Genomic DNA, 19,585 nt, shown 5'->3' on the forward strand with positions numbered 1-19,585 from the left:
GAAGATGGTGCACTTAGAATAGATTCTAAAGCCCTATGAGGCAAATTCTTGTAATTTTTGGCTATGTTGATATACCAATCCATCCGTTACCGAGGCCCGCTGGGGATGCTGGAGCCTATCCCGGCTGCCATCGGGCGAGAGGCGGGGTTCACCCAGGACTGTTGGCCAGTTGATCAGAGGACCACATATAGAGACGCAACCATTCACTCTGTCATTCACACTTTCCAAATGATTCTACTTCATGAATTTGGACTGTGGGAGGAAACTGAACAACCTAAAGGAAACCCACATGGATTTGGGAAGAACATGCAAACTCCACACACTCCCTGTGCTGTAAGGCAGGAGCGGTAATCATATTGTGCTTCTACACATTAACGGTATACAGTTATTACATAAAGTTACACATGTAATGTACTCTCATTCCTCCACTTATCTTGTTTATTTTCACTTTACCCTACTTTCAACATCATTCAGTTCTGGAGACAAATAGTGCTATCACCTCTATCCTTCTGTGATATGAGCATTTACAGTCATGCCTCTGAATCATGTATCTCTGGATACAGTAGATATAGCAGCACAAATCTAACTTCCCTCAAGTATGAAAAAATAGTCACACCAAGTAGTTCCTCGGTTGTCTTCAGCCATGAATGAGATCAATTATTTTCAAACAGGTCTAGTCATTTTTACATTTTCCTATATATGTCACAAAGTGCCAAATAGCTATCAGTCCACAATAAACCTGTTACTGTGCATTTCCTATCAATGATATAGGCACTGTATGTGATATATGAATTGCCTGTTTAATTGCATGGTGCTTTCAACAGCTTTCTAAAAATCAAATTTGCCCCCTAAGGGGAACAGTTAGGTTTTATTCATTTAGAAGTACCATTAAAACTGGTATAGAAAGAATAACTTCTGGATTGGCAACATTTCAGTTCCCCGTGGGCTTTCAGAAAAGGAAGGTCTCCACAGAGAGACTAAGCGGGTTTTTATGCTCCCATTCATTCAGGGCTTAGAAGAACACGAGCCATAATGTGGTTATAAGCAGGTAATGGCATTTAGGATCTTATCTTGGCTGAAATTTGCCATTAGAAATACCTTCGTTCTCAAGTGTCTTTCTCCTCCGCAGCATGACATAGTCCACTGGACTGCAGAAGCTCTTCAGGTCCAGTGAACTCACCCTCAGAAAGGAAGCAGCAGAAAGAGACTTATTAGGCCAAAAGATTGTTTTCCATTCCATAGGTTGAGTTTAGGTTGTTTTTTGTGCTTTTAGATGCTCTTTTATTTACTTCTGCACAACATGTTTCACTCAACTTTGCTCCATAGCAGCTGAATTAATCAGAAAATCTTAAAACTCTTCAGGTCCAACCAGCCAAAAATAAAAGTGCCAGTATTGTAGCCTCTGAAATAAATGAGTGAGTATGGGTGAAAATGTAAAATAGCAATCCGTTGTCAAGCCAGCACTCAGTCACCTAATGCAGAGTGGACTTGGACAAATAAAAAAAAAGAGGAAGCACAATCATTTGGAAACTATTTATTGAACATTTGCAACCAGATATCAGTTAAATACAGAATTTTCATTTCTCTCTCTACATCCCCCAACAGCAGGGACTGGCTCCACTTCATTACACTCGGAGGAGGGAATGTTACAGGACTTGGTAAGGCGCACACTGTGCTGGAAGTCATTTGGCTTTCTGTTGTCTGATGATAAAGAGAAACAAAATTTGGGTCTGCCTCATTAACATCCAACTGCTTCCTCTTCCCTCCTCGCAGCTATTTCACCTGCAGTTGAGTGCGTTCTATCGTCGACGTACAGACCGCGGTGGAATGAGCTAAAAAGGAGGCGAGGAGTGGAAACCGATAAGAACTATAATGACACAGCCCTACTGAACGCGGTCTCAGATGTGTAGCCATGATTGAGAAGCTTGAGTAAAATGAATCAACATGAATATATTAGAAAATGGCAATTAGTCTTTAATAAACACCTCACCTCACCTACCCCAAACAAGACCAGGGCTATAAATTAAAACTGTCCAAATAAAATCAATCAACCAGACGTTGGGCCTACTCCGTTCCATTTCAAGACTGGAAAATCCTCATTGAAAACAAAAAACAAATGGCACTTTTCAGTCTCTTGAACTGGAATCTAGAATTGTGACTCCAATGGAGTCAACCCCAACCCTAAAATCAACTCTTTCTAATTTACATATACGGGTCAGGCGGTCTTCAAGCTTCCACCATTCTAGCAGATGATCCCCCAAGGCGGGGGGGCTCTGTGATCTCTGTGGGCTAGGCCACAGTTTTGAAGGTCTGCAGTATGAGGTTGGTTTGGTGAATGAGCCGGTTTGCACTGATGAAGACATTTATTGCCCTGAGAACAAAAAAAAAAGTACAAGTGAGAAAACAGACAAAAAGAAGTTAAAACTTTTGTCGGGATGGGGGGGGGACAGGTCTCGGCTGGTTTCACTGCCAGGCTGAGATAATAAATGGCCAGATGACTTACTGCAAACACCCCCATCTCTTCCACTCTCCATGGCTCTTGACAGAGTGGAAGGTGATACTATCTATCATGTCTTTCAAGAGGAGATGGGTGATAGAAAAATTATCAACAGGACCTTCTTTGTCAGTTACCTAGCAACATGCCCTTCCCCGGTAAAGCTTACGATGCCTAGATTCTGTTGACATTGTGTCAGAAAGATGCTGATTCCCCAGTTTGCAATGCTATCGCATCGCATTCTGCTCTGCACCGTTTCTAATATTCACAATAATATCACCACTATTTATGGGCGTTTTATAGCAATGTATGAGTCACGCTGCCTTTTGTAGCTGCAGCATTTACCATGCATACATTATCCTTCAGAGGCAAAGTGACTTTACGGTAAGCAAAACCTCATCAGCTCCTTCCAGATATGAGGGCTGGAGTACATGAGGCCCCTGTTGAAACTTGCCAGATCAATATATATACTTTTTTCACTCTAGAAGTTAAATATGTTAAATGTGTTCCATTTATTGTATTGACATTCCTGACAGGCACCCAGCTGAACACAAATGTTTGGACGAGGATAGTTTGCTGAACGTCAGTTGTGGTGTTAGTGTCAGGAAGTCTAAGTCCGAGGGGATTAAGAGTAATGACGACAGCTGACATTGATATTGTGCTGGTTCGAAGTTGTACTGTCAGCGAAACAAATTCCAACATCTTCCACACATCTGAATCTAAAAGTGTCCAGGCAACCTTGCGTACAACTGGTTTTCCGGGATACCATGATGACTCGAAGCTCAATAATGCCAACGTCAACCTTAGTTTCACTTCTAAGAAAAATATTCCACTGTAGTCTTTCTGAGTTGACAATGGTGTCATTATGGAGTTAAAACATCCAGGGCAGCTGCTTGTTTTAAATTTTCAACATCGTAACATTTTGAATCCATATTTGGGTGCAGCAGAAATATTTGCCAATTTATTAAAAACAGAATCTTATAACCCAATTACTTTAATTTAATCAATTGTCCATTAAACAATTAAGTATTTCACATGATTAATGGCATGCTTTATCAAAATAGTAGACAGAATCCCCTGAGGTTTTCCATTACCAAAGCGCGGGACAGTAAATGTATCGGAGTTGAGGCTTTAGATGTTCACCATCTTTACTACTTAATCTAGAATGACAACACTGATTCTTCCCCAGTGTTTGCATGATAAATATTGGCTTTGCACAAACACTGCCTGTCAGGCTCAGACGGTACAATAATAGTCCTACAAGGATCTTTGGAGTTTAATAATAATAATTTAATAAGTTCAATCTTCTATTAATCTTTTAAATATAGGGTTGTATTAATATAAAGCCATAGTTTTACTGGTGGGTCTTTCTTGTGACAGAGAAACCTTGACACACAAGTGCCTTGACTTTAAACTACTAGTACGTAGCCCTGATGAAAATCACAAGCGGGGTCTGCATGTTATTGACTTGTCCGTGAAGAGATGGAGAAGTTGTGGTTGTTGGGAAACCGTGACCAAGACGGTTAGAAAGTCAACAAATGGGGAAGTGCCATTCACAGCCAGTCAGCGATTGTTTGATCATTTTCAAAAGAGGAAGAGCATTCATTCCGTCGCAAAATAAAATTCGGCAATAAAGTGTAGCATTATGTGTAAGTTCAATATAGCAATATATTAAAGCATTGTGTGTTAGCAAGTAAGTTAAGCAGTAGAGCACAAAATGAAAGACTCCTTAAACCTCCTCTGCCTCCTCTTCATCGTAAATAAACCTAATAAAACCAGTTTATTTCCTTATGTTCTCTTTTATTATGTATTATTATTTTTTATTTATAGAATACATTTTTCTTATTTACACCTTATAAAAACAGGGATCTGGAAAAGATTAGTAGCATTTCAGTGGGAGATTTAAATTGATATAGGAGCAATTTGAGATATAGGCTTGGTCACGAAAAAGAAATTCAACTTGTGAGTCTAGGTTTCCCCTGTAGTGTATATTTAGTATGTGAGCAGAATCATCAGGCTGTCAATACAACTTCCTGGGATGTGCCAAAGACAACCAAAACAACCCCTGTTCAACTAACAATGCAAAGACTAGCAGGCTGGACACACTTACTTTCCATCTTTGAAGTATGTTTTGAGGGTGTCACTGAAGCTTTTAGAGTATTTCACAAACTCCTTTTTCTGGTGTTCCAGGGCCTTTAACAAGCAGATGAATAAAAAGAAGGAAAGAAAAGAAAACCATCATTTTGTAACAGGGAAACAAGTGTGACATACCAAGTGTGACATTTGTGTGTTTGTGAAAGACTCACTCTGCGATTCTGGTACTGATATTTCTTTATGACGTTGTTGACAGTGTCCAGGAGCTCTTTTATGGCGCTGGCTATGTCTCTGTGGGAACACACAGGATTTTCACAACTGCTACTCTGACCCCAAGCCCCATTTGCATGGGGAAAGCTATTCAATGACCAGGATGCAGCTTCTTCTCGAATTTCCTGTCCAATATTGGTTTTAGATTTAAGCCAGTTTACACTACATGAAATGCTGGATCCATGAAGTCCTACGTTAAAGCAAATTTGTCACTGTACTTTTTTTTCATTTTGTCTTTTGCTTAAAAGATGCTAGTGTATATTGTAAAACTTGCATTATATTACAGAATAGGTACATGTGCTACCGAAGGCTTACACACCAGTACTTCCTTGAAATGTAATCTCCACATTTCAAGGAAATGTTGGGTGACATGCACAACAAAAGGAGATGTGGTTTATAAATGCAGTATGCGGTATGGTATGCGTCTGCGCTCACTCACTTGATAGTTTGTAGGAAGCGTACTCTGTCGTTAATCTCATCTGGGATTTTGCTGAGGATGTGTTTCAGAGCTCTGGCCTTCTCATTGAGGTCATGGAACTCCTGCTCCGGCCGGTCAATCATGAACTCTGCAGAGGGAAGGACTTTTAGCACTTTTTGACCAAAACAGATTTGAGTTTTTCAAGTTCGTCATTTTACAACTTTCTGATTCAAGCTTTCTGGTGGTTGGACCGTATAGATGTGTTGGAAAACATTTCTTGCTGACTTTTAAGTAATTTTTTCGCCAATTCAAGCATTAATCAGTGAACTGACAAAGGGAAAGTACAGATTAGCAAAATAAATTTGTGGATTACATGTTCACAACTCTGGAAAACAACTCTGGCAACTTTTAACCCCGAAACTGATTTTTCAGAAAATGTTTTTGATTATTTTTTACCTGTTAAAACACAGTTTCTGAACAGGTTTTATAATGTATATGGTTTCAATAAATAACCTTGTTGACTTCCATCTCTACCTAAAAACGGTTAGGACTCCCTGACTTGAGACATACTAGCAAAAGAGGAAGTGTTGTTTGAAGTGAGGTCAGAATAAACAGGGATTTTGAAGCGGGTCAGCAAGCAGACATGCTCACAAGAGAAAACAATCCTTAACTGCAGGACCTACAAAGAGAAACTGGGATGAACTAACACGGATTGAATTGCTCCTTTCCTACAGGGCATTTAGAAAGCCCTCGTCTGTCCCTGTTAATTCTCACAGCCAAAAGAGTTTATATCATCCGTGTCAAATTGTGACAGAACTGCCAAGATAAAACAATACAGCAGCTGATTTGCTGTCTGTACAGGGTGGTTACATCCAGCACAAACCTGGGAAGGGCAATATATCAGTATAATGATTGTGACCAATACTGAATATTCCGTATATAAATGGAACAAAGTACTCATTTAATCATTACATCAAATCACCTTTTCCTCAGCAAATACATTGTGACATGTTTGAATTCATGGGAAAATACCACAGGTAAACTGCAGTAAGTCATCTTTAAGCGTTAAGTATTGCTAAGACTAGACCACGATGCGAAATAACTTACATAAAAATCAGCGCAACCTAATTTTATTCTTTTTTTTCTTGGGGGGGGGGGGGGGTAAAGAAATCTCCAACTTATTTCAGACACTACTTCTTGTCAGTATCAATATGGCTTCTGAATATGAGCAACTGAGTTTCTTCACAACCCCTCCCCAAGTACAAGTAATCACATTTTAAGGAGAAATCCCTTCACTAAGAAATTATTTTCACTTCTCTACTACAAATTCATGGGATACAACTGTCAACTGAATAGGAATCTGAATTCATTAGCATTCTAGTGTTGGTATATTTTTTAGTATTCTAATTAATTATGCATGGCACTGAAATACATTCTTGGCACAGAGCATGGTATGGCAAGAGAATTTCCTGCAGTCTTTCGACACTTCTTGTACACACCTTCCACGTCATCAGCTGCCATGCGCAGTAGCGATTCAGTGAAGTTGATTTGGACGTTCTTTTTCTCCAAGATCTTCATTATGATGTCCTGAGTCAGGCCAGGGTTCTCCCTCTCCGCCTGGCAGAAAAGGAAAATCATTAATCGTGGCTCGCCTTTCAACGGTTTTACAATTTAGGCTCCGGCTGATGCTGAGGCGCACAAGTATAAAAGAAAAATGACGCAAAGCTAAGTTTGCCCTTTCCACCAAAAGACACAATCCTATACGGAACAAAGCCAGAACTCTGTTCTTGACGCTCTGAAGCAATGTTTCTAAATAATTTAAACATGAACTAAACCAACCAGGAATCAGCAGGGGCATCACAGAGACCTGTCAGAGAGACATGTGAACAAAAGGCCTACAAATGTCAAAGAAAAACAATTGTAAGGAAATACACACCTCCCTTTGCCATGCATAATGACATAGCTGCTTCTCTTTCATTAATATTCCATCTGCAGGGACGGTGAACAATTGGGCTCATCAGCAGCAATACAGCATTAATTTATCTATCTGTCTCCGCTGTTATCGCAGGAGAATCACATCAGCGTGAAGATAAAAGACACAACCCGTGAGTCTCTAACCTGTGCAGACACAAGGCAAGAAATCACCACGGCAGATTAAAAGTCAGCCCCTCTGATGAACATAATTAAGGGACATCATGGAGCTTGTATAAATTTAAGATTCGAAGCATCAACTTTTCCAGAGCTGGAAACCGGATTGACGGTTTAAAAGGGAGTGCCGATTCATTCGGGGCCGAGGCTTGGAATCTCAGTGCTGAGTACTTGAATAAGTAAGATTGTGTCATAATACGAATAGCGACTGCCCTCTACTGGCTGAACACCAGCTAAAGCAACTGACTGTTATTGGTGGATCTGGTGACAGGATATAAAGAATCCAGCTTTTGTTACCCATCCCCTCTCCCAGCTGCAAGAACACACATACAGTCTGCAGACTGCCATGAGGAGGGTTGATGCCTTTTTCTTGGCTTTGCGGTGAGCGTCTGCCTCTCCGATCAGAGGTGGCTGCTAATTTTAAAAGTCTTTTCTGATTCACGGAAGAAATGAATCTCAGTAATATCCAAAAGCCTCTTTTAGAATACGTGTATCATAGGGTGTGCTTGAGTTAAAAAAACACGTTAGATATGAAGTAGTATTAATTCAGTGGCTCTTCAGTATGACAAAGCATAGCTTAATTAAATGAAAATATCATTTCATGACAATTTCTGGCACATTTTCATAGATTGGGGTGGCATGTTGCAGGAGGTAGAGCAATTGTCTTTGAAACCGAACATTCCGGGTTCAATTCCTAGTGTGTGGAAGTGTTGTTGAGCAAGACACTGAACCCTTAACTGCTCCCCTGGCACTAGTGGACAGCAGCCTACTGCTTATCGTTTATCCATGATGATGTTAATTGCAGATAACGAATTTCCACATGAGGGATTAATAAAGGATAAATTATAATTATTTATAATTCCTACCTTATTTGGTGTCAGTCTGACTGCTAATTTTAAGCTAATTTTCTGAATCCTCTCTTCGTGTTTTTGAAGAATTTTTTTTTTGACTCAAATCATTTCTTGGGCAACAGAATTAACCAAACATTTTACATAATAAAAGAATCAGACTGAGATAGTAAAATAACACTTTTCAACACTAAAACAAACTGCATTACGATGAGAGAGTCAAATAACATTTGACAAATATGGAAATGTCACCCTTAATTCTAATAAAATATCAATTGTCATATGAATTTTCAGGATCAGCTTGAATGCCCAAGAATGTTCGCACAGACAAGAAATTTTGCTCTGGTTTACCATTAAACCTTGTACTAGCCTGAAGGTAAACAACTGGACATTATACACAATATGAAATGCAAAGTGAAGTAATGAGATAAAAGGGTCCGTGAGGTGGTACAAAAAGAGATTCATGTTTGTATTTTACATTATATGCAAATTATTTGAATATTATTGTGAATGTTTTGTTTACTGTGGAAGCACAAAGGTATCATAATTCAAATTTTAAAAATGCATAAGCAGAATGCTTTCTCATTTTCAGAGCGTGACAGCATATTTTGAGAAAAAAGTAATCCAAACTGCCTTCTTATTTTCTTCTTCCTGACTGCTCATTCTGTGACTTAATCCAAATTAAAAATGAAAATACATTTAACATTTCATTTTAGAAACATACCCCTGCAAATTGTTATCAAATTTCAATTAGAAATGTCAAACATGAAAATTAAAATGCATTAGCAGAATGCTTTTTCATTTTCAAAATGTGACAGCATACTCTGACTCATAACTAAAGTGAGCAATAAATAATCCAAACTGCATTTTCATCTTCTTCATTTTTCTGTCTGTGACTTAATCCAAATTAAAAAGCAAAATACATTGAAGAATTAATTTTCAAAACATACCCCAGCAAATTGTTATCAAATTTAACAATTTATCCTTTATTAATCCCTTGTGGGAAATTCAGTCTCTGCAATTAACCCATCATGGATGAACCGTGAGCAGTAGGCTGACCTCCACCCACGGCGGGGAAGCAGTTAACTGCAGCAGTTGGCAACCATCTAGCAGCTCCAGCGGAGCAGTTAGGGATTCAGTGTCTTGCTCAACAACACTTCGACACACGAAGAGGAGCCCGGAATCGAACCAGGAATGTTTGGTTCTAAAGACAATTGCTCTACCTCCTGCACCACGCCACCCCAAATTAGAAATGTCAAATTCTAAAAGTAAAATGCTACTTATATGATACCTATACGCTTCCGTAGCTTGCTGGCTTTAGATGGGTTCTACTATTTAAACATAGGAGAGTGCGCTCACATACTTATTGTGTATTTTACATCTTGCAACCGCTCCAGAAAGGCAGAGGGAGAAGCTGAATAAGGACTCTGCAATGGAGAAGTTATCCGAACCTTCCAACGGTACACCTCTCGAAAAAAATAAGTCCTATTTTGTGTTCCACAGAAGTGATTCGTCACACAGAACGGTAAAGGAACACAAACTGAAACTGTCTGCTTCACTGGAGGGGAAAAGCCTTCTATATGGAAACATGTGGGCCGTTGTTGCTGGCATTTTTGTCAATGACCTCCTCTCACATACATGCCACTCCTCTTCCTGTTCTTACCTTACACCCTTGACCACATTTACTAAACAGTGCAGCAGCGTGGTGTACAGAGACTGAGGATCCAGTTCCTCTTGTGAGTGTCACTTCAAAGTATGAACCCCCTTTTGTGGATTACACAATTACCATGGTAAAATCTGCTTAACATTAGTCTCCTCCAATTCCTCATTCATCTCTTCACGTCACTGTACCTACCCTGTATTTGGGTGTGCTAGAAATATGAACAAAACAACCCCGACAGACTACAGAAACAAACAAACACCCACACTTTGGTCTGAGACAGCTATCAAGTCAGTCTAACCCCTGATCCAAGCATATCTAAGACATCAAACTATCACACAGACGTAAAATTGGATACCACTGACTGAATCAGTACTTGTTGTGCTGTTGGCAAGTGAGTTTATGACAGAAGGCAAGAAATATGCTTAGCAGATAAAAACAAGACTAATGACACTTCTGGTTGAGACCAGCATATCTAGGGCTCTGACAGGAGCGGGCAACTGTGCCAGCACTCAAGTTTTGCATTTAAAGAAAGTATTATACCACACAATGGGGATGACAAACACCTCATTGTTCCTCCAGTGACTATTTCCATTATGGCTTTCTTCCATGCTTGAATCTAGAGTGACTCCTGTATAAATTTGACTGTGTGTAATGCCTACCTGGAGTGACTGGGGGTGATCACATGAATATGTTTGACGCAAGAAATTCCACTTATACTTCATTAAAAATAAAAGGGTGGATGCGGTGCGTTCAGTACACGACTGACATCATGCATGAAATATAACTGACCCGCCCAGCCATCAAGACAGCATAACGAAAATTAGAGTTCCTGTGACTGCTGATAGATATCACATGTCTCAGGGAATTTAGGTAATGGAAAAAAAAAATGAAGACTACACTCACATCCGGATTTCAGGTCAGCCCAGAGGTCATTCAATATCAGTTGTGAGTAACTGACTCACAAACCATGAGCAACCATTGAGGAACAGGGTTCCTGTTCCTCAATGTGTAGCATTGAGGATGTATAGCATCCTCTTCGCACCAGGGAGGAGGATGCTATATATAGTGGAGCACACTAAATCCTCAACACACCTCCAAACCCTTTGCTATCCAGCCAACAGGGGTCTTTTACTATTATCTTTAGTGCCTCTCTCCATCAGGCGTTGTGTAGTCACACAATTCTATTTACTTTGTGCCTGTGCCACCGAATTCAGTGGCGTACTGCCTCCAAGACTATCATCCAGTGATGCTGACCTCTGTTACCATCGAGAGCTTCCAACGATTACAGCAAAGCCAGTCTCGCCTGCTCATTGGACCCTCTCCAGTCTGAAAATGACCTCCCGGCTCAGAAATGACACCTTCTCATTCGCTTCACACTCTATCAAGTCCAGGATTTTGCTTATTGATTTTAGTTTGGCCTTCAACAACCCCATCCCACTACTGCTAATAGAAAGGCTTTTCACTACTTTGAAAAAAGCTCCTCCATTTGCAAATGGATTTGGGATTTTTTTTTTTGGGTGAAAAATAAACCCCACAGATAATCCTTGACAGCATTAACACTTCAGATACTGTGTGACTGAGCAGCAGTGCCCCTCGGGCAATGTGCGCTGTCTGCTTTGTGTCACTCTGCTCACAAACAACTGTGGAGCCAAAACCAACATTAACTAGCTGATCAAATTCGCTAACAATAGTAATAGGATACATGACAAATAATAAAGAAACTCCTTACAGGACAGTCGGAAAAGGGAATGGACTGGTACAAGGATAACAACCTGTCTCCTAAGATTGACAAGATGAGGAGAAACTTGTGTGCTTCAGATTTAAGGTTGAGAAACACTTGCTGTCGTTCAACAGTGGATCCTAGTTGCAGGCGGTGCAACATGAGGAACTCCTATGGAGTGGAAACATATGCCTGGTCTTTGGAGCACAACAGAGAATGTATATCTTCAGTAGTCTGAAGAGGGTTAGAACAAATCTTCCAAGCCTAAGCACCTTCTACAGCCACTACTTTGGACCCTCTAAACAAATAACTTTCCAGTTTGGCAGCCCCAACTTCTTTGACTTTGCAGTGTGTTGTAAGGAGACAATATCATAGGGGCTTGCCACTACTCCACAAAGGACAGGATGGTTTCGAAAAGAGAGCTATATCCATTCTCAAAGAGTCATAACATCTCTCGAGGATTATTTAAAAACGATTTAAAAATCACTTGAGTGTGTAACAACTCCCTCCCACATCAATGTGACTTTTAAACTCCAAAGAACATACACAGACACCAATAAATATGCAATTTAACCTTGGTTGTTTCACAACTTTTGTTGTTGGCACGGTTTCCCTGTAATACTTGTAATTTCAAAATAGATAAATTAAACAGATGAGATCAGCTGTTGAGCTATATAAAACTACATTGTCAAATACAGTAATGGGATTCTTTGCATTAAAATGATCAAACCAAAACACCGACTGTTGAAAAGCAATAAGTATCGGAAGTGACGATGTATATTTTTCTTATTTCTTAGGACTACTTTGACTAGTACAGCTATGACTTAACGATAACCAGCATATCATTTCACTGTCTCTTTTTCAAGAACAATAAGCAGAAGCCAACTCTCCACACCACACCTTGCATGAGTGATGTGGCTGAGAACAACTCCTGACACAAGCTGTGTGTATGTATGCTCTACCCAGTTAATATGATTCCCAGAATGAAAATGAGAGGACCTTGAAGGCACATGCGACACAGACACAGTATGTGTGAATCCAGCATAACAAAGACATCAGTCTGTTCCAGAGAAGTAAAGCTGGAGACCACTGACTGAATCAGCGTTTGTTTTCCTTGGCAAGCAGATGTACGGTGGAGGGCAGAAATCTGCTGAGCAGATGAAACCAAGATCGGGGGGAGGGGGGGGGGGGGAGTTCATGTTGATACTTTTAAACTTGGAGCAATCAGACTAAGGCGCACTCCTACCTTAATGAAGGCTGCTCTGAGCGTCTGAGCTGCTGATAGGTTGATTCTCTCCAGCTGTTGCAAAAGAGAAACACGCACATCACTGACATACCCAGACATGCTTGGATTGTTGCTGTGGAGACAAAGTACACCCAACTAATATACACTGAACTCTAATAAATTGCTGTGTCAAAATGAACACTATTTAAGCTTAACAAATGCATAATAAAATCAGTGGTCCATAGAGTTGATTCAGCAGAATTCCTAATAAAAGTGCTTCTCGTCTATTCATTATATAGTTGTCTCTGAAGGGACAAAAGTACCCCAACATTGCACATTTTTATCAATTTTTGGATGTTGTTTGTTTTATTTACAGGAATAGGTCTAATACATTGTTTTCCGATAGGATTACTGATTGTTGTAAGACTTAACGGCAGTATCAAAGCATGTTAGAAACAAGCATGCATTATGGCAACTGAGCCTTTAAAACCTCAAAACACAAGAGGTGAGCACATGATAATACCCCAATGACCAACAAAGCATGAGAAGTCAATGAATGTTTTTTTTGTGAAAACATCAGGCAGATTTTTAAAAAATACAAAGACAATGCTCTTAAACACCATTGATAATACACCAAGATTAAGGAAAAGTACTGAAAACTTTGCAACCAACCCACCAGCAAAAATTTAGGCTTTGATACAACACAATTAAGTGCAAGGCATTAATTTTTGAGGCCGTATGATTAAATAAGATAGACGATTTAGTTTGATGTCTTTCTGTCAGCAATAAGTTCAGTGCAAACACATGATATATTATTCAATGTTGCCAAACTTTGTTTTCATTCTGACATGCTTGCAGGATATTGACTGCTTTGTGGTGGGAGATGACTATAATACATACATTTTTCCCAGGGATGCTGAGCAGGTGGTATATAGTTATATGTGAACTATGTCATGTGTCCTATTGGTGGGATGTGCATGGACTGCTTTGTATACGCCTTAATTGAGTGAGGTTACCAACTGATTAGCAAGCTCAGATGTGAGCAGCTTTGAGACTGGTGTTTTTATACTGTTTGTGTTGTTGCATCATGAGAATAATTCAGCAATTAGTCAACATTACCTCCTTGAAAACAGGGTACATCACGGTGTACAGTGTCATGGATACCATGGAGTTTGTCTCCGCTTCATTCTTCATCTCCTCCATTGTCATCCTCCAGAGAGGAGCACGTCTTGGTCAAATGGTGGGGAGGAAAATGCAGCTCACACACACTCACACATACACTCACCCACTCACACCCACACACAATCTAAAAACCACACAATCTCCAGAAGGAGAAGAGTCTGCAAAAAAATTAAAAAAAATACAACAAAATATTATTGACTGCTTTGTTGATCTCTTATTAATCTATGTAAAAAGGTAATTGATATATGTCTGTGCGAAATTTCCCACCTTTAACTGTTACAGAAATCCAAAAATCAGATCTCTAGATTTATAAATACATAGGCAAAAATACAGATATACGTATTCACTATCTTGACTGCCATTGGCCTATGAGATGACACTAACTGATGGCAATAGCTAGTCTTTAATTGAGTGAGAAAATTATTTATGGTAAATCTACTTGGATATCTTGAATTAAAAATGTTAAACAGAACTACTTTGAAACTATACCCAAATTCTCGTTCCACCTGCACAAATCAGAATAACATATGACAATGACTAAGTAATAGACATAGATGATTTCTATAGGTTTTGAAAAAATCCAGTGCATCCAAAAATAAAAATGGGGGTTTACTGTTGCCTTTTAAATCTATCACAACAATTCAGAATCCACAGATTAAAGGACGTTCCTAATTGAGAGGTTACATTTTTATTGATATGCCCTGGCCATAATAAAAACACGTCAGGATTCAGTAAAATAAAGATTACACTTTTATTATTAGTTTTATAGTATTACTTTATTATACCTCCATGTTCCAGACAGCTGCTCTACTGTCCATATATGATATATATTTTCTATTTATCACATTATATAGATTTAGATGACTAACTGATGGTAATTGGTTGTTTTTTTTTAATGTTTTGGAAAGGGGGGGTTACAATCACGGTCACTGACAACAAGGCGTGTGTGCACGCGGAAATTTTATTTTAGGAGAACATGGAGGATTCATAAAAAACTCAACTCCCTGTTCTCCTTTGTTGTCTTATAAAGCAATTGATTGTTGGATTTGGAAACAGCAAAGACACACGATTAGATTGAGCCGAAGCTAATCAAATAAATGATAATATTATCATCGGGCTGTGTTTAATAACCATACACCTATAAAAATACCCCAGAATATGTAAATTAACTGTGTTCTTTCCAGCGATATCAGAATCGTAATATCAACGCCAGTTTGAGACGCGATAGCTATTTTACTTGCAAGCTAAAGCCCCAGGTAACTTCGTAGCTACAAGGCTAACTGAACGGGGCTTTAATAGTAGTTGCGTTATCGGCTCAGCGTTTGCCGTTTTAGGCAGGTCATAAGACAAACGTTATTTTCTGTCGTGACGATTACTGACCGGATATAGAGGTGCAATGATCGCAATCTACCCGTAATGATCTCCCATTGAGGCCTATGGCCGACAAGATCGATGGTGGCGAATTGCTAGCAGTTAACAGCGTAGCTTGCGTGCTAGCCAGAGTAAATTGTACATTTGTCTCAACTAAATGAGCAAAAACAAGTAGGCAAACTGCTTTACAGCAGAAGGTAAAAATTAACTATGCGTAATAAATGTGGACTTGTATCTACCTTTGGTCTGACGTCTTCAATGGGCTGGTTAGGCCGTCGATTGCCTTTTAGCTGCTGTGTTTTCTTTTCAACTTAAGGCGGAAGTTTTTCAGAACTGGGCATCTTCCGGACCGTTGCTACGTACCTACGCGCTGCTCCAATCAGAAGGCGCAGAGACTGAGCGACTGCAACGTCATAAAGGTAGTGAATACAGTCCATAAAAGACAAATTATCTATCTATCTATCTATCTATCTATCTATCTATCTATCTATCTATCTATCTATCTATCTATCTATCTTTCTTCAAAAGTTTTAGTTTTTCTTCAAAATGTTATTAAAGTATTAAAAGTATGCATTCTTCGTGTACAATAAAATTGTCTCCCTTGACTGATGACATCAGTTCTTTTGTTTGTTTGCTTGCATGTTTGTATGTTTGTTTGTTTGTGCAGTGTAGGGTCATAGTTGTAAAATATGTCATTCTAGACTCAGAGGTTTATATTAATCTCCAGTGATCATTTTGTTGAGAGGCACCTAGTGAAATTCATTCATGCATTCTTTATCATTACCATCAAACTAATCTTGATAAAAGGGAATCACAATTTAAAGCCGAAGCTATTAAACAATGTTACATGGGCATTTCAAATAACTAAAACATATTTCATATTCCCTTATTTTAAACAATTTACCCATAATTAACTGTTTTTTCTTTTACTATCATTATCTAATATTACTTTCATATCTGTTGGTGTATTTCATCAAATATTTATTTTTTTCCAGAGTTTCAGTCTTTCTGTGTTATGTATGCATATTCTTAATTCTAAATTAAAAACAGAAGCACTGAAACTGAGCTGGATATAAAGTACAATATTAGAAATAGAGTGGTTTTGTAAGTTATGTCGGCAGCCTTATTGAGAGACAATAATTGAGAGACAGACATCGCTGCAAGTGCAGTTGGTGGGAATTCCTGGAGAAATTAATCTCTGCCACAACAGAAATCAGGGCTGAGCAGTGTGGAAAAAGCTAAATGTTGCAATTCTTCCCATGATTTTTTGTTATGATATGGATGTTGGTTTGGACCATGATGTTTGCAGATGACATTGTGATCTGCAGTGACAGCAGAGGAACAGGTTGAGGAAAATCTAGAGAGGTGGAGGTATGCGATGGAAAGGAGAGGAATGAAAGTTAGCTGCAGCAAGACAGAACATATGTGTGTGAATGAGAGGAACCCGGGTGGAACGGTGAGGGGACAGGGAGTGGAGATTTTTTAATTTTTTAATTCCTCTTCCCTCAGCCGCAGGGAATCTTCAATCTTTGTAGTTACAGTAAACAGTTAAGACAATTCATATTTCATTGTATTTCTTATTCTTCCTCCTTTCTACTATTATCTATTACTGTTATGTTTTTTACTTGAAACTCTGGCACAACAATTTCCTTCAGGATAAATAAAGTTGATCTCATCTCTCATCATCTCATTAAGAAGTTGGGGGTTTTCAGGTACTTGGGGTCAACAGTCCAGAGCAATGGAGAGTGTGGAAAAGAGGTGAAGAGACGGGTCCAATCAGGTTGCAATGGGTGGAGAAAAGTTTCACAGCTACTATGCGATAGAAGACTATCAGCCAGAATGAAAGGAAAAGTGTACAAGACAGTGGTGACACCAGCAATGCTGTATGACCTGGAAACAGTTACAATGACAAAAACACAGGAGGCAGAGCCAGAGGTCACATAGATGAAGATGCGAAGGTTCTCTTTGGGAGTGACCGGGCTGGATAGGATCAGGAATGAGTCTATCAGAGGCACGGCTCATGTTAGATGTTTTGGAGAGAAAATAAGAGAAGCCAAACTGAGATGGTTGGGTCATGTACAGAGGAGGGAGAGTAAACACATTGGTAGACAGATGCTGGAATTGGAGCTGCCAGGCAGGAGGTCTAGAGGAAGACCAAAGATTTATGGACGTAGTGAGAGAGGATATGAAAGTAGTGAGAGACGAGGATCCAGAGAACAGGGTTAGATGGAGAAGGTTGATTCACTGTGGTGACCCATGAAGTGAAAAGCCAAAAGGAGAAGAAGACAAAGATGGGTGTTGGTTGGTGTTTTTTCTGTTTTTTATAACAAAAATCCCAAACTGGAAATGTTTCCAGTTCATTGCAGGTCAACAGCCACACATGATTTCCAAGTCACTGAATGTGACTAATTGTAATGCTGAAATGACATGATGTAAAGTAATCAAATCAAATTAGAGGCCACCAGAAATATCCAACACCCAAAAAACAGAAGCTTTGCCAATGGGCGAAAAAGAAAAAAAGGATGAACCCAATGTAAAGCAACTCACATTTATAATACTCTATTAATCCGTTGCGGGATAATCCTCTGCACAATTAACCCATCACAGATGAACTATGAGCAGTTGGCAACCATCTAGCAGCTCCAAGGGAGCGGTTAGGAGTTTGTCTTGCTCAACAACACTTCAACACACTAGGAGGAGCCAGGAATTGAACAAGGAATGTTTGTTTACAAGGCCGAGTGCTCTTCCCCCTGTGCCACATCACCCGTTATACAAGGAGCTCATTAATGTCCACTGATTTTTTTTTCTGATATAGCATAGAAAATATTATTAACTGATTTATATTTTCTTCCTTATTTAATGATTTGACATGTTTTCAAGTACTAGCTTGTTAATCTTTAGTTTGATTGCATTTCTTCATTTTTTAGGGACAGTTTTTAAAGACTCACTTTGTCCTTTTTCTTTATTTTAGCTGAGTTTCAGGTAATTTCTGTACAGAACAATGAAGGGTTAAACATGGACATTTCTGAGGGTGGATGTCCATCCCCATGATCTCTATCAACCAAAAGCATTCCATGTCAGAGGGTTAAGTGTTTAATGAATGAAAAGGTCATCGTTGCAGTTCATTTGTCAGGTTAGTTTAACTCTGATGAGGAGAGAATGACGTTTGGCTCCAGGTAAATGAACTCCCAAAGCCTCATCTTAACAGTACTGGAGAGAAAATCTGTCTGAAAAGCTAAAAATACTTATTTTCTTATATTTTCTTATATTTATATTTTCTTGCTTGCTTGTGCTTGTGTCTTTTTTCTAAGCTATTGTTTGCACATTTTCTTGGTGATTCTCAAGTAGTATCTCGCGCAATAGAATTAAAATTTACAATCCAAAACATCACAATAATTTTTGATAATGTTTATAAGTTTCGGTTACTTCTAGTTTGCCAACTAAAGGACACTTACCACTTTTCTTTCGGAAATTCTGAGTCAGTCCTTATTGGTTGCTTCATCTCTTTCCTGTGGTTTTTTTGGCTTGTAAGAACTCGACAATTGTTGATTAACTTGGTTTGTTTCAGTGACGACCCACACATTTCCCCAGAAATGCATCGACTGTTTGGCCTGGGGGCAGGCGCATGTCTTCATCTTGCTGCGAAATTTACAATCTATTTATTTATTTATTTTCTAATCGTTTTTGAACATCTATAGTATAAACAGACAAAACATGTGAACGAACAAACATGGTTAAATAGAATCGAATGTCAATGATATTAACAGGCATGAGGAAACATAAGGACATTTTTTTTTGTATGCAGTCAATTAACTGTAAGAGTAAACAAGATTAAAGGCCTGTGAGAAACATTCAATTTTAGAAATAAGAGGAAAAATAATTAATACATTAAAATAATTCAATTAACAAGAATGATGATAATAAATAAAAAGTGGAGAATAAAAAAATGAAAATGGCAAGGGGAACACAATCTGTATTTAACTCAGTAGATCTAAAAGAATATCAGTCATAAAACTTTTTATTTTTTTGTTTTTTGTATTTTTCCATAAGTTTTAAAGATTTTTTTTTATATCATTCAAAATCGTTTATAAAGAACGTAAATCGGGGGAACATTTTTGCATTCTGTTTTTGTGTAAAAGAACTTAGCAAGAC

General features: G+C 38.8%; 1 protein-coding gene across 1 annotated transcript; it reads right to left on the reverse strand.

The window, feature by feature from the left end:
- Positions 1 to 1,522: 1,522 nt before the first annotated feature.
- On the reverse strand, positions 1,523 to 15,781 carry LOC147237911 (programmed cell death protein 10). The gene is made up of 8 exons (XM_086156025.1): positions 15,673 to 15,781; positions 14,000 to 14,220; positions 12,902 to 12,955; positions 6,776 to 6,893; positions 5,298 to 5,424; positions 4,801 to 4,879; positions 4,605 to 4,687; positions 1,523 to 2,371 (listed from the first exon to the last, which is right to left on the reverse strand). Exons 2-8 carry the CDS (start codon positions 14,087 to 14,089, stop codon positions 2,290 to 2,292), a joined length of 633 nt encoding a protein of 210 aa, XP_086012151.1. The 5' UTR covers positions 14,090 to 14,220; positions 15,673 to 15,781; the 3' UTR covers positions 1,523 to 2,289.
- Positions 15,782 to 19,585: the final 3,804 nt, after the last annotated feature.

This window comes from Fistularia commersonii, chromosome 1 (genome assembly GCF_037954325.1).
Source record: "Fistularia commersonii isolate RoL2024-O1a breed Wild chromosome 1, RoL_Fcom_v1.0, whole genome shotgun sequence".
In the NCBI taxonomy this organism is placed as follows: Eukaryota; Metazoa; Chordata; class Actinopteri; order Syngnathiformes; family Fistulariidae; genus Fistularia; species Fistularia commersonii.